The 15,394-nt window shown below is 57.7% G+C and overlaps 1 protein-coding gene across 8 annotated transcripts; it reads right to left on the reverse strand.

The window, feature by feature from the left end:
- Positions 1-755: 755 nt before the first annotated feature.
- On the reverse strand, positions 756-13,522 carry WNT6 (Wnt family member 6). Of its 8 annotated transcripts, XM_082397003.1 has the most exons (7): positions 13,177-13,192; positions 12,158-12,241; positions 11,189-11,271; positions 8,809-8,908; positions 3,829-4,049; positions 3,257-3,591; positions 756-1,580 (listed from the first exon to the last, which is right to left on the reverse strand). In XM_082397003.1, exons 5-7 carry the CDS (start codon positions 4,025-4,027, stop codon positions 1,119-1,121), a joined length of 996 nt encoding a protein of 331 aa, XP_082253129.1. In that variant the 5' UTR covers positions 4,028-4,049; positions 8,809-8,908; positions 11,189-11,271; positions 12,158-12,241; positions 13,177-13,192; the 3' UTR covers positions 756-1,118. The 8 variants fall into 8 exon arrangements, with proteins under 8 accessions (XP_082253129.1, XP_082253124.1, XP_082253127.1 ...); XM_082396998.1 differs by lacking the exons at positions 8,809-8,908; positions 11,189-11,271 and adding an exon at positions 12,858-12,898 and having other exon boundaries at positions 13,177-13,522; XM_082397001.1 differs by lacking the exon at positions 8,809-8,908.
- Positions 13,523-15,394: the final 1,872 nt, after the last annotated feature.

Raw genomic sequence — 15,394 nt, forward strand, 5'->3', positions numbered from 1 at the left:
TTGGCTATACCCTCTCTCATTCTCTCTGGAGTTAGATGGAGGCCTGAGGCACAGTTCTGGCGAACCCAGAACCCCAAATCCTTCTTCTGTCCCTTTACCCTCACCATCAGCTTTCTGAGAGGAATCAGAAAGAAGGGAATGTGATTGGATGCCAAGAGAAACTTTGGGACAACTTTGCTTCATCTCCCTCTAAGTGTGATTGGAAATGCCATTCTGGGAGTCTTTTCAATGTTAATGGGGGTGAAGTTAGTTTTGATGGTAACAAAATCTGATGTTACTAATAACATTTTCATCACATTCTACAGTTTATAAAGTGCTTTAATCCTATGAGTTTGGGTGGCCCTAAAAGTCTACCCTCGAATTCCCCAGGGGCCACAGAAACAGAAAGACAGATAAAGGTGTCCCCCCCACCCCGCCCCAGAATTAGGACAAGGGCTGTGGTGAGAACTGAGTACACCACCGGAGGCTTCTGGTCCTCTTTCCCTAGACCCTCTCTGCTCCTTTAAAAAGGCATCCTAGTTCTCCCCCAGCCTGTAGATTCAGCCCTAGATGTGTGCTAGAGAGAACAAGAAGAATGCCAAGGGAGAGATTTGGTACTCTTCGTTGCCAGAAGAGCCCAATCAGGTAGGGGGAAGATAGGAAACCAGGGTGATGACCCCTGAGAGGCTAGTTCTATCAAAACCATCTCCCTTTACTCACTCCTTTCAGAGCCTGTCCCCATGGCAGCCCCCCTCCAAACTATGGGTCCAGTCCTATTGATTTAAATATTTTTATTGATACTAAATGCACCCACCCACCCCATGGCCAGCAGTTCGGAGGAGACCCGCATCCCGAGGCCTAGAAACTGGCTCTTTGGTTTCTATCTGGGGGCCGAGGAGAGAGAAGGTCTGTATAGTCTCCCCCAGAAGCCCCCGGGAGCGCCCCTTGGAGGCTCTTCCGGTGCCCTGGGCCTTGATGAGCGGGCGTATATCTCAAGCCCCACCGCCTCACAGTTTCCAGAGAGGCCTGGGAGATGGACTTTCCCAGGGGAAAGCTGGCAACGCCCCCTGCTGGCGCCCAGAGGTCCCGCAGGTGCCGAGAGGCTGCTCTGCGCGCAGTCTGGGGAGCCGGGCGGCGGGTCAGAGGCAGAGGCTGAGTTCCTTGCGCACGCGGCAGCGGTGGCACTGCACTACGCAGCACCAGTGGAAGCGGCACAGACAGTTCTCCTCGAGCTGCACGCTCTCCTGGCGGTGGCCGCGGCCGCAGCACAGCAGGTCGCAGCCGCTGAGGTCCGGGGCACTGCTGTTGCAGGCGCGGCCGCGCGTGCCCGGCGAACCGGTGCGCCGGTTGGGGGCGCAGAAGTCGGGCGAGTCGGCGGCGTACAGTAGGTCAGCGCGGCCCGGCGGCTTGAGCGTGCGGACAGCGGGCAGCAGAGCCTTGCCGTCGTTGGTGCCCATGACACGCGAGGCGCCGTGGAAGCGCTCGAGCAGCCGCGCGCCCACCTCGCGGAATGGGGGCAACTTCTGCCAGCAGGTGCGCAGCGCACATGAGCCCGACAGGCCATGGCACTTGCATTCGGTCCGCGTGTGGCTCCGCACGGCCTGCGGGGAGCAGAGGAGCGGGCGGATGGAGACAGATCCGGAAGGCGGGACGCGGCGAGGCCCAGAAGACCGACAGAAAATAAGATGGGAAGGGTGGTGGATGAAAGAAAGAAAAGAGCAGACCAAAAACAAACAAACAAACAAAACAGGGGAGCGCAAAGTGGGGAGGAGGAAATCAAGGGCCCCACAGCCCGGAGAGGAGGAGGAAGAATGATGGAGAAGTAGGAAGAATGATGGAGAAGTAGGAGAAGTGGGGAGTGGGGGGTCAGTATGCAGCGTAGAGGTTCCAGGATCCAAAGCCAGGGAATGGGGGAGAAAGCATAATGGACAGCAGGGGAGAGATTCTCCCTGGAGGGAGGGGGGTTGGGAAGGTGGCAGCTGTCGCACACTATTCCTCCTGCCAGGCCAACCCCCTCATTCCTGCTCCTCAGGGCCCCAGGCAGAGCAGGCTGCCTGGGCTCTGTCTCCGCCACCCCTCCCCAACCCTCTCCGACAGGTATGTGGGCCTGTCTGGACATTCCTCTCTGGTCCCCCTCTCACCCCCCTGCCCAATGCCTCAGGCCGGAACCCTAGAAGACATAGGATGTGTGTTGGGGGGGGGGTCCCTAGCACAACCTAGAACTGAGGCATAGGGTGCAGGAGGGCCCACTGTGGATGCACTCCTGAGAACTGGAACCCAGGAGTCCTGCCCTTTATTTACTATTTATGTCTGAAGCTGGGGTCGAAGACTCACAACCCCACTAAAGATTTAAGGGGTCAGATGCCCCAGGAAGATCATTTCCAGAAGCTCAGAGTCCAGGGGCCAACCTGATCTACAGACCTGTACATCTCCCTCCTGCTCCCAGGCCCCTTCTCTTTCCCCCCATCGCCTCCTGTAAACATCTGACTCAGACTGCTTCTAGCCCCGGAACAGGAGCTCCTGGGCCCCTCATCACCACAGAGGGAAGGGGAGAGGCTGCCAGGGCTCCGGACAGGGGCTGGTCTGGGATTGCTGGGCAGCCAGTTAAGTGCCCAGATTCAATCACAGCTTTCTGGCCTCTGCCTGACCCCCTTCTACCATCAGGATCTACTTCTCATTCTTCACTCCTTTCCAAGCCCATTTCCCCTTGGACCTGTTTAGTCCATTTCCAGGCCGCCCCCACTTCTTCCGGCTCCCCTACCTCCAGACCCCATACCTTTACCTCGCCTCTATCCTTTCTTTCATCCCCAGCCTTTGTCTCCCTCCTCTGCCCCTGCCCTGGCAGCCAGCTCCCTACCCACCCCAAGCTTTGCCCCACGTGTCCTGTCTCAGAGGAATGTCCTCCCTACCTGAGGTCCCTAAAGGCCCTGGGTCCTCTTCCCTGGGTGTCCCCTCCCTACCCTGCCCACTGGGCCATCAGCCCCAGGCCCTCTCAGGCCCCCCAAGTAACTCCCTCTTCTAGGCTGGCCACTTCCCCTCCCACCTGCCCATCCAGGCCCCCAGCCAATCTTCCCCAGTGGTCCCCGTGGCCACGCTGGCTCCCCCGCACACATTAAGGAACTCCTACACTGCATACCCTCACTCACACCCTCACTTCCCCACACCCTTCCACAAACTCAGTCTTCCACACATACCACACTCTCCCACATCCTTTCAAAGCTACCCACACTCACGCATTGCCACACACACACCTTTATACATCCCTGCCCAGACTCACCAGCCGGCCCGCCTCGTTGTTGTGAAGTTGCACCAACGCACGGATGTCTCCGCGTCCCCGCTTGTGCTGCGCGTCCATAAAGAGCCTCGACTTCTCATCCCCGAAGTCCACGTCGTCGCCGCAGCCTCCCCACTCCCACGCGGCGCTGCCGTCGGGGGAGCCCGCGGGGCCCGGGGGCCCAGGGGTACCTGGCAGGCCGGGAGGCCGGGGCGGGGCCCGGCCGCGGGGCGCCTGGCAGCCACACTGCAGCAGCTCGCCCATGGAGCAGGCCTGCGTGACCGCGTGGCTGGCGCCCGCGGCCGTTATGGCAAACACGAAGGCCGTCTCCCGGATGTCTGCGGGGCAGTCAGACAGCGGGGAGGGGCAGTCAGACAGCAGGACCAAAGCTGGGTCCTGGGGGAATGCGGTGGGCCAGGCAGCGTGATGAGGGGTTGGGAGACAGGATCAGGGCAGGGTGCCCTTTGACCCGTGGGAGAAGTGGGGCTCAGGCAGCCTACCCAAACCTCCACCCTCTCCTCTGATCCCCCAGCGAAGAGAAAGCAGCCCCCTCCTGGTCTCCTCCCGACACTGACCCTGCTGAAGGATGCGCCCAAAGGCCTTGCTGTGGCTGGAGCAGTTCCAGCGGCGGAAGCGGAACTGGAACTGGCATTCTCGAACCCCTAGCCGGGCGCCGCGCGCCAGCTCGGCCACAACTTCCGGCTCGGCCTGGCACAACTCAGCCTGCCGCCCTGCTAGCCGCCGTGCCTTCCTGCAGATGCTAGTAGGGTCCATGACCAAGGGGCTGCCCACGGCCCTGGGAAGCAAAGAACAGCAGATCAGGGGTGTAACTCAAAGAGCTTGGGGGAGGGGGAGGGAGACCAGCCCTGCCCAGCCCACAGCCAGGAGCTGTGACATGCCTCTTCCCCCACCAGCTCCCCGCAACTGAAATTGAGATTATCCTGTCTGGTTCTCTTACTATTCCGTTTGTGTGTCCCCTCTTAACTAGGTTCTAGACTGAAATTGCTATAGAGCAAGGATTCAGTATTATCCTTCTGTGTACATATTCATTAATAAGTCCTTATAGGAATTTGACTCAAGGTGAAGGCACCTGGCACCAGGTAGGCCAAAGTTAAAATTCAACAGGCCTAGTCCAAAAGGGAGACAAGGAGGAAATTAACCGAAGGAAGATCAAGAAGGCTGTCAAAGAAAAGAAAGTATATATCATAAAGAGATACCAAAGAAAAGTAGACAGTGACAGAGAAGGATCTGGTCTTAGTGGACCACAAGCTGGAAATGTGTCAGCTGATCAGCCCTGATGCTAGAAAAGTAGTGGCAATCCCAAAGATATAGAAAGCCACAGGATGTTAGAGTGGCTAGGGAATGGAGCCTCTGACGAAAGTCATACCTTCTCTCTAGCCCAGATTTCTCTCTCCGTCAAATGGGAAGGTGAAGCTTTGATCTCTAAAGTGGGCCCTCCCACCCTGATATCCCCTGTTTCCCTGAACAGGAGAGCAGGAGGAAGGAACTGGGGACTGAGTCTGAAGCATTGTTGTAAAGTAAGTGACACTGACCCTTCTCCTGCTCCAGGGTCTGTGACCTTTTCAGAGCACGATGGCAGCAAGCCAAGCCCTGTGCACGGGGGTAACATAACTGACTGGGGAAGGGGATGCTCTTTGGCTTGGTGGGTAAAGACCTTCTGAGAAGTTCCACACACTTTCAGAAATCCCTCTGTTCTCAGCCTTCGTTCCTTCTGAGGAGAGCGCTGCCATTTGCTTGCCATACACCATACCCCTGAAGGTTATACTGGCTAGGTATTGACACCTGGGTGGAATCACTTTAATTGGATTGCTCTTATTTGAGCACTTGGGGGCTGAGGGTAATTTGAAACCACTCAAAAATCTTTTAGCGGAGGGCAGAATAAAATTTTGGGTGGGGAGAAACGGCACCAAGAGATAGAAAATGTAGAGGAAAATGCTGGTGGATAGGTGCCAAAGGTCAAGATGGCCTACTTTTCAGCTTAGCCTTCGTGTGCATCCGCCCCACTGTCCCCATTTGCTCTGCAGGTACGTGCTGACCAGGCACGTTCTGGCCCCAGGGCAAGGAGATGTAAAGGGCTTACATAGCAGCAGGAGGAATTTAGGTCTTAAGCTAGAACTTCTCAACACTGAGGAGTGAGGTTTGAAGATGTGGTTGCAGGAAGATGTGTAAGCTCAGTCCTTTAAGATCTCCGACCACCCCCTGTGACACACACACACCACCGCCCTATCAGGTTATTGTCATCACCCCTACCCAAGGAGTCCAGGAGCCAAGGTTCTCTCCTCGGTGGACAGACTTATAGTCCAGAACCTCCTTCCTCCATGCTTAGGACCTGCCCATCACTGCGTTCCAACTGTAGCCTGGGAAGGTCCAGCCCCAACCCTGTCCTTGCCTGTCTGTCTATCTCTCTCTCTCTCTCTCTCTCTCTCTCTCTCTCTCTCCTTCCCCCTTCCACCTACTTATCCCACTTCATTACAAAAAGGATTGGGGGGCAGCTTCCAGCATGGTTGTACAAGGTCGGCAGATAAGACTATGGAGCGAGCACCTTGAGAGTTAGGACTGTCATTTTCTTTTGTCTCCCATGGCAGATTTTTAGCTACTTAATTTGTATTCCCCCCTCCCATTTTTTAATGAAAATTTGCATATTGTGAACAATTACTATAATACTACAATGAATACCATTTAATACATATTTTTGAATGAATGAATGAGCCATCTAAGGAGAAGGTCCTCACTTGAGCCCAGGTCCCTGTCCACATGTGGTTTCATGACTCCTAATTAGCTTCCTGAAACATTTTCTTTTTCCCCAGCTGCATTCAGAGGCAGGGAAGCGGGCCTGCCCACAGCTGTCCAGCTCCTCTTCTGCCACCTGCATGTCCAGAACTCCACCTGGGAGTCTGGGGCCCTGCAAACCCATCTTCCCTGCCCCACCCCCATGCTGCTAAGTTCCCCATTCTCCCCTCCCCAATCCTGCCCTCTGCTAACTCCCTGCTTTCCCAAGGCTAACTGGCCTTATCTTCCCAAGGTTACTCTGCCCTATCCCTCTCCTCTCCCTCCTCCTGCACTAGGAAAGTAGGAGACGGTGTGGGTATGCAGGCAAGAAAGGGAAAAACCTCTTGACCTTGTCTTTTTCCCAGGAGCTTGAGATAGGAGAGGAATCAGGAGGAGCATGAGGGGCAGGGCCCTCCAGGAGGTGGGGCTGGTCCTTCACAGCGCTGAGGGGCTGCCCCAGAGTCAGTTTCTGGTCCGGGTCTGGCTCCCCAGGCTGGCTGGCTGCCTGGGAACTAGACTTGTTTACAAGCCAGTCAGGAGGAGGGATGGGCAATAGTAGCGGCTAGAATCCCAAGGGACTAGCTTGTTCCCTGCCCTCCTGTCCTCACTCCCATCTTCAAGTCACAGGAAAGGAAACTCCAAAGGGTACTGGCAGAGGAGCATTTGGCAAAACAACAGGCCTTGCTTTTGTACCCGGGTCTCTGTCAGCTCTGGGTGAGCTGAGCCACTCTGGGCAAATCAGTTCCCTCTCTGGGCTTCAGAAAAATGAGGAGTTGGCAAGAGAGGCTTGAATATCCCCTCTAACTTTAACACCATCTTTAACAGCATCAAGAAAGAACTCCCCCATCTCCCTTCTTCCTTTACCCTCCTTCCTTCCCTTCTGCTTCCTTAGGGAATGAACTCTGCTGTGGGGGCCCCTGAGTTAGCACTGGTCTGAGATCAGCCCAGAGAGAATGTGCCCGTTTGGGAGCATCTGCGTGTTTGGAGCGGGGGCGGTGGCTGGAGCACAGTGGTGGTAGGAAATATATAATATATAACATGTAGGATCTGAGATCCTAAACAAATAGCCACTCCTGGGCATAGAAAAAACAAGGCTAGCCCTAAAAGAAATCAGTATGTAGACAAGATGGGACAAGCCTGGGTTTGGCCATTCTAGCTGGCATGGCTTGTGCCAAGATCTCCCTCCCAGGGACCTTGGTTGGCAGAATAAATAGCCAAGTGAGGTGGCATCAGGGGCCAGCCAGTTCCTACTGACAAGCTCTGTAGATCTAAGCCTTGGAGGCCCGGGCTTCTGGCCTAACTTACCTTTGCATCCCTGGATTCAGAGGGCGGAAGAGAATGACAGAGATACTCTAGTCCAGCTCCACCCGCTTCACCCTTATTGTACAGGTGAGCAAGATGAGAAGAGAGGTGACTGACCCTGGCCACTCAGTGGAGGGATCCCCGCTGCGAGAAATTTAGGTGAATATTTTAAAAACCAAAGGGACTGGAGGAAACGGCCACCTGAGGTCTTCAGATACCTCATGTGGCCTCGCATACCATCCTCCACATAGCCCTTACTCTGAGCAGGGTTGGCCAACTCAGAGCCACCCCCTTGCCACCCCTAAGTCATCAAAATCTCACCCAGCATCTCTCCAAACCCACCTCAGATCCCACCTGCTCTAAGGAGCCTCCCCTGGGCCCCAGCCCTCACTGACCTCCCCCACTTGCATCACTCCAAGTGTCACTCATTTGGGGGGGTGCTTGTTATGCTGCGAGGGGCATAATTATTTTGTCATGTTTTCTTGTCTTCTCTCTCCAATTAGATATGAACTCATTCGAGACAAAGCCCTCAGGAAGAAGTAAATGTCATTAGCAGAACACACTCAGGGGTTTGAAGAGCCATCGGACTTGGGTTTGGATCTGGGCTCTGCCATTTGCTGGTTCTACGATGTTAGCAAGTCCCTAGCAAGGGAAGCTGGCACTTATCATTGGTTGAATGGATGATGAAACTTAACCTTCTGAGCCTCAGTGTCCTCAACTGTAAAATGGAAATAAATAATACCTGCCTACTTCCCAGGTTACATGTGAAAAGAGCCTGTCCAGAGAGTGGACTTCCACAAGTGTTTTGTCTTCCCATTCACACCCTTAATCATCTCCTGGGCCTGTACAGCGCACGGCAATCAGGCAGCATTTGTGAATTCCTGAGAACATGCTTTTCTCCAACTCTCTGCCCTTACTTAGCCTGGATCCCAGTGTCTCCTCCTCCCCTGTCAGCCCAGCCCATGGACCAGGAGCGCCCTCCAGGACCCCTCCCTTCCCCATCCAGCGCTCCTCGGTCGGTGGATTCTTGAGGCCAAGAGGATCACAGATCCTTCTGATGCCTGCTCCTCTGAAGGGTCTCACAGCCCGCCCCCGCCTAGTTCCCCACACTCCTTAGTCTGACCCTCACTCCCAAGAGCCAGCAGAGGGAGCCCTGAGCCCTGGGGCCGTGGGCGGGGGCTGCACAGGGGTGGGGGAGGTGGGTGGTGGAGAAGGGGCAGAAAAATGTTGCCTGACGGCTGCTGAGGCAGCTGGGCCCGGGCCTGTGCCCGGCCCGCCTGTCCTGTCCTGCTCTGTCTAACTCGGTAATTACTGCTCCCCCTCCCCCGTCCCTCCCCCCTCCCCGACCACCACATCAAAGCCAGTGATGCCCCAGCTCCATTAACCCCTGCCTCCCCACGGCCCCCCACCACCCCAGCCCAATCTGGTTCTCTCTGCCCCGTCCTGGGTACTGCCCTTCCCACCTCCTCACACTTCTCTCCTCCTCATTGCTCTTGGAAGAGGCAGGGGCTTTCCCTGCCCTGAATGACTTCACGGCAGAAGAGGGCTTCCCATTGGTCAGGGCTGTGGGAGGCAAAGGCATGGACACAGTGACCATCCGCTGGATATCCCGGTGAGCATCCGTCATGTGCCTTCTGTTCTCCCGCGCTGAGGTGGGGAGCACTGTGTGAGGGTGGGGATGGGGGAGCAGAAGGGGCCCGTGGAAGGCCCTGTACCCCTTTCCTGAGCCCCACAGCACACAAGCGTGCGGTACTCAGCAGGAGGGGGGCTCCCGGTCCCAACCCTCAGCGACTTGCATTCTGGGGGCCCTTGGGCAAGTCACCTCCTGTCCCTGAGCTTTGGCTAGAGTTCTCACTGTAAGTGAGAAGATTGGACCAGATGATCTCTAAGTCCTTTCTAGATCTAATTTCTGGATTAAACAGAGGGCTCCGAGCTGGAGAAACCAGCCAAAGAGGCCAGGTGGAAAGCGGGTGAAGAACCCTCCCAGCGACCTTTCCCTCCCTGAGCTCCTCCTCAGGCAGTCCAGGGGAAGCACCCAAGATCTCACCACCCACCCCCCACCGCCCCCCACAGGAAGGAAGGCGCAGGCTAGAGGGTGCCCTCTCCAGCCCCCGGGGGCCGGCTTCTGCGTTCCCCAGCGCCTCCTGCTCTGGCTGGCTGGGTGCCCTACTGCCAGCCTGACTGAGGCCTGGCTGCCCGCCCCACCCTCGCCTCATCCCCTCCACAGCTGGATTTCTCCATCAAAGTACACACTCTGGAATCCCCCTCACTGGGCCCTGGTGATCAAGCCTCCCACTGACCTCCCCCCACCAACTCCTGGCTTCTGATGAGAACGGGGCAGGAGGGGGCTGCACCCCGCAGGAAATGTCACAGTGCCAGGACTCTGGTGGGCTCAGGGCATGCTCTGGCCTGGACCGAGCCAGCCTCCTTTTGCCCCTGCCCTTTTCTGCTCACAGCCCCATTGTCTCCCTCCAGGGGAAGCTGCCAAGGCGGGAGGCCTGGAGGGGGGGCTGGATGGCCACCCCACCCCCACCCCATCCTGAGCCTGTGGGGGCCAGCCACAGGAGTGCCCATGAAGGGTCAGGGGCCCCAGAGGAAGAGGGGATGGGAAAGGGGGGGGGTCACAACTGGAAAACCGGGGTGTCGGGAAGAAGCCTGGGTCCTTTCCCTGCTTCCCTGAGGGACCAGAGGTGAGGCTGTCCTAGGCGTCTGTTCCTGTTTCCATAGGGAAGGGAGGCAAGATGAGATGGGGGAAGGGAGTGAGACTGAGTGGTACTTCTCCTAGTGGAACAAGGGGAGGGTTAGTTTCTTTCATAGAAACTATACAACAGAAAGAGGAAAGAGGAAGGGAGAAGAAGGGAGATTGATTTGGCTATTCTGTGAGAGTGAGCTATTTTCTACATCCACTGATTGGACGTATAAATAAAGATGGGTCAGACGTTGAGAAGAACTTCCCGGGGGAGGATGGAAGGGGGGCAGGGAGCAGGATAGGAGAGGTGGGAGCTGATGACCAGAACGGGATCTGTCAGGGCCAGAGCATAGGCTGGATGGCCTGGAGGCAGTAAGCTGGACAAGATGACCTCAAGAGAGCCTGGCCAGTGTCCTGGAATCTGGGATTCTGCAATTCACAAAGATATGGTTACAGATGGGAGAGAGACAGACAGAGGCCAGAGGCAGAGTTTAGAAAGCATGCATTGCATCGGAGAAGATGGGGGAGGGGGAAAGAAAGTGGAAGGGAAAGTTCTCCGGGACCTGGAGCCAGGTCCCTGAGCCTATTCCAGGGCCTGGGCCGCTCTCCTCCAGGACCCTCCTTTCCTAACCGGGACAGTCCAGTCGCTCAGAGTTCCTGGGGTCCTGTCTCCTCCCAGCCTGGCTGCTGCTAGAATGTCAGCGTGGAATTCAGTGGGCTGCTGCAAGGCCAGCTGCTTTCCTGTCCACCTCTAGAGCTCTGGCCTGGCTTCTCTGAGAAGCAGAGAGAAGAGGTCCAGCAAACCAGTCCTAGACATCAGGGAGCAGCCTGGAATCTCCTGGCCTGAAGAAGCTCTTACTTATGGTGAAGCCTCCGGGGTGGGGGCAAGGAATGACAGGAGCCTCTCAGAAGCATCTGAGTGAGGCATTCGCCAGACACCTTATCATCCCAACCCCTCACTCTTCACCCGGCTCGCCCTGCAGCTGTGGCCATGAAGGCCTCTGTGTTCTCCCACACCTGCCTTCCTCATCTCCTCCCCCACTCCCTGCTTTCCAGCTTCAGGGTCAGTCTCCAGGGGACCAAGTCTCTCTCCCTCTGGTGTGGCTCCCACCCAACAGCCCTTCCTAAACAAAGGAACCCCCATGGATACAAACCCTAGAAAGATGAACTCAGCAACACTCCAAAAAACTGTCCCCAGCACCTTCAGTCTTCAGGGCCCTAAAGACAAACGCTTGGCCTTCCAGGAGCAGGGAAAAGAGACCCAAGAGGAGATGGTTGTCAGTAAAATGCATAACTGGCATAGTTGCCCAATGCATGGAGTGCAGTGGGAGCACAGAGAAGGCAAGGGAGGGAAGACAGAGAGACAGCTTCATGGAGGAAGTGGTATTTTTAACTGGAAGGATGAGAAAATTGGGACAAATGGGGCAGGGGGAAGGGAAGGCAACAGCCATCAGGGAGAGACTCCTGTCCCCATACTTTGAGGAAGGGCAAAGTTAGGAAAGGTGTGCATGGGGAACAAGAGATAGAGATCCCTTTACAAAATTTTGCTGGGGACCCTGGATTTTACATTTAAATTAATCCCCCTTTTCACCCATGGGGACTCTGGCCAGAACCTGTGGTGTCGAGGAGGAGACTTACATTTAGGAGCACCTCCTAATGTCCAGTTATGTTGTAGGTCATCCCACATAACCCTCCTATGGAGCCTGCCAGCTAGGGGGACTGACTGCCTATTCTACAGTTGAGACATCTGGGAGCAGGGAGAAGTGGCTTGCCCGAAGTCACAGGCTTAACAAATGGGGGAGATTAGATCTCAGGTCTGTCTATTTCAAAGCTGCTACTGCATTATTCTAAGTCCGGATCAAAGGGCGCATGTTCCCTAGCCAGGACGTAGGTCGTCGTCAGTTTGTCCCCTCAGCGACACCCTGAGGGACTTCTCTCCCACATCATGGAAGTGGGATGGTGGCCAGCAGCTCCCTGTGTGGGCATCCAGCTATCTTCCTAGAAGAGAGGGATCTGCCTGCCCCACCCCTTCTTCCAAATCCCAGGGTGGGAGAGGAGTGGAGGGTAGAGAATCCAGCCAGTGACATGGTGATATGCAAATAGACAAGACCTTGCCTTCTTACGATTGGCTGATGCACCAGCGGTATTGTCCAAGTCCCTCCTCTCTAAACACAACTATTCCGGGCGGGTCTTTGCTGCTCCTGAGACTGAGAAGGAAAAAAAAGTCTACGGGATCCGGATCTCTGAGCGGTCCCGGCCGGGCACCCACCTCCCCAGCCTCTGTCCACCTCCCAAGACTCGAAAGTTCCCGCAACCTTAGCTGCCTAGGCGTCTGCTCTAGCTAGGGCCAAGTCGAGAGGCTAGGTCTGGGAAGACTTCCCCAACCCTTGGCTGGCCAGGCCTCCCTCCCTTCCGCCAGGACCCTCCATGGTTCCCAGTACGTCCCGAGCTGCACATTTTTTCACCCATGACCCCTACATATGGAAGGGCATACGCTTGGGTCCCTTCCTGCCTTTCCTCCTCTTTGGTAGGGGAGGAGGAAGTAGAGAAAGCTAAGGTTCTGACTCGGTTTCCCCTTTACGCTCCTTTTCCCGCCCCTACCGCCCACTCTGGAGGAGCCCAGACAGAAGCCGGTGGGTTTGTGGGCAAAGCAGGGCGGGGAAGAGGCAGCTGTTTGAGTCTTCCTGCCTGTGGCTTCCCACCTTGTTCCCCTCTTTTCCCCAAATCCAGCCCTCCTCCCCTAAATCCAAAGCCCTCCTCACAGACTCTTTTATTCGGATCTCAGACTACAGATCTTGCCCGTCTCCCCGATGTCTTTCCTACCCATCTGCCAATTCCTTGGTGACCTGGATTGGGCGCATAACCTGGGGTGGGACACAGGAGAAGGAAATACAATAGAATGTAAGGGGGGAGCGGGGGTGTGTGGGCACATCTAAGTGGCAGTTCAGAAGTGCCCCTGGAGGAGGCTGGCAGGAGCGGCACGCACCTCCCCCTCACGCCTCCAGCTGCCCGGCGGCTGGCCTCTGCGCACAGGTAGAGCCCGGAGGCGGCAGGAGCGCAATTCAGAGCCCCACTATCGGTCCCGAGGTCCCCACCTTCGAGCTCCAGGAGCCCCGCGGGGACAGTCAGACGCAGTACTCACCACCACAGTCCGCCGACGTGCGCCGGACACAGGAGCAGCAGGAGCAGCAGCCTCAGGCGGGAGGGCGCGGGCGGCTGCATCGTGACAGCTCTACCGCGGGCCGGGGCGGCCGGGGGACGAGGCTGCGGGGCCAGCCGGTGCGCGCGGGGGCCCGGGCTTCAGGGCGAGCGCGGCGACGGCGGCGGCGGCCGGGAGGCGATGGCTCCGGCGGCGGCGGCGGCGGCGGCGGCGGCGGGGGGGCCCATCCCGGGCGAGGAGGGCGCGGCGGAGGCGGAGAGCGGACGGGGCAGCCAGCGCCTGTGTCTCCTGCCGAGCTCGCTCGGGAGAAGAAATCAGAGCCGGGGGCGGGGGTGGGAGGGGAGCGGGGCCGGGGCGGGGGCGGGGGGCAGGGGGGCCGTGGGGGTGGCAGTTGCGACAGTCAGGCGGCGGGACTCTCGGGAGGGAGCCGAGCGCCCCGGGGCGGCGGGCGCGGAGCTCAGCGGAGGGCGGGAGCGAGGTCCCGGGGCGGGGCCCGAGCGCGCTCGTGGCTGGGGGACCCGCCCGCCTCGCCCCCTCACCTCGCCTCTCACCGCCTGGGAGCCCCCGGCCGCCGCCCGGAGTCGGGGGCAAGGAGGGGCGGGGAAGTAGGGTGGAGAAGGGTTAGCGGGGGAAGGAAGAGGAGCTGAGGAATGGGGGACGGGCTGGAAGGGAGACGTTTGACAGGTTTGTTGACTGTAAAGAGAGAAAACTTCCCAGGAATGAGGGAGTTTGGGTTGGGGGGCGGTGCGGAGTGGGATGCTGGAGCGGGGGCCAGGAGAGGAAGTTGGCCCCGGGCGCTGGGTGCTCCGGGTAGGGGTGTCGAACTCGACGGCCCGATGGGCACACTCCGGAGGGGTCACCTCTTACCGGACCCGGCCTCCGCGCCGCACGCCCCTCTTTCAGCCTTTCCCTGAGCACGGGAGGAAGCGCTAGGCCTCCACTCTCCTCCCCAGCCCCCGCCTCATCAGGCCCGAGTTCAGGGGAGGAGGTGCGGAGGGGAGAGGAGACAGCAAGAAGAACCTCTTTATGGCCTGCGATCCAGCGCTCGCACGTGTAGGCGAGCGACAGAGTGGAGCTTGCAGACTTCCAAGAGAGTGAAGGGTCAGAACTCGCTGCAGCCGGGCCTCGTGGGTCCGTGGGTCCCTGCCTCAGGCCGCTCCCCCAAACTTGGCCGGGGCCAGAGGGGGTGGGAGGGCCAGCTGCAGGTGAGATGGCGTTTATCTGATTCTCTAATGCCACAAAAATGTCTTTGATGCCCCTGGCCCCCTCCCCACGGGGGGAGATCAAAGGCCCCGTGGGGAGGAAGGACAGCTCCATTCATCACACCAAGCGGACTAGCAGGGAGCTGTAGTCCCTGCTCCTCCCTCTGGCCCCGTGTGCCCCAGGGGTGCCGAGGGACAGGTGGTGCAGGACATTCCACAGCAAAGGCCAGTCTCCCTACCATCACTATCCAGAGCAACCATCAAGCTGTAAGGCTGCTCCTGGCTGGAGAGGACAGACAGAGGACCTCAAGCCCGTGTGGCAGAAACTTCAGGCACCTAGAGGAAAGCTCCTGGTCTTCTGGAATGGGAGGTGGGGGGGGAGCACCTGAACTTGGGGAATGAGGCCACTGCCAAAAGAAATAAGAGAAACACCCTGGTGAGCAGAGAGAAGGCAAGATTCCGAGTGTGGGCACAAGTGGATCAAGATGGGCTGGGGATGCAATAAAAGACCACAGATGCCTATCCCAGGGGAGGAGGCAGATCTGGGAAAGGAAGGATGAGCAAGTGGAGAAGAGAAAGGAAATGGAGAAACATTGGCCTAGGCACATAGGGAAGCCCCTGGGTTTGCTGGGAGCCCCACCCCAGGGCCCTGGTGTCCAGGTTGAGTCAATCTAATTCCTTGTGCTGGGTACTGAGAGTTCTGGTCAGGGTGCTGGAGCGTTCTAGAGAAGGGGGCTAGTGGCTGAGGGAGATAGCCAGGGGGGCATCAAGTGCAGCCGCTCCCATTTTAGCCTTTAAGAGCATCCAGATGCCACACACAGCCCCTGCACCTCTTAATTTTATACACAGTTGCTGTTGCTGCAGGGCAGTGCCAACTCCAGACCCTGCACACTCAATGACATGTCCAGGTTGGGCACACACTCAGGCCAGATGGTGCTGAACAGGCGGCTGGAGGGCTCTGGGGGTCCCTGGAGGCTGCAGGTGGCCAACGACCAAAC

The sequence above is a fragment of the Balaenoptera borealis genome, assembly GCF_965194805.1.
Source record: "Balaenoptera borealis genome assembly, chromosome: 6".
Taxonomy (NCBI): Eukaryota; Metazoa; Chordata; class Mammalia; order Artiodactyla; family Balaenopteridae; genus Balaenoptera; species Balaenoptera borealis.

Excerpts from the sequence above, each read along its gene's own strand:
- WNT6 (XM_082396997.1), bottom strand. The coding sequence starts at position 13,256 with ATGCAGCCGCCCGCGCCCTCCCGCCTGAGGCTGCTGCTCCTGCTGCTC. Across the intron at positions 12,242-13,176 it reads CACGTCGGCGGACTGTGGTG|TCTCAGGAGCAGCAAAGACC; the intron begins GTGAGTACTGCG and ends TTTCCTTCTCAG. Across the intron at positions 4,050-12,157 it reads CGCTGGTGCATCAGCCAATC|GGCCGTGGGCAGCCCCTTGG; the intron begins GTAAGAAGGCAA and ends TTTGCTTCCCAG.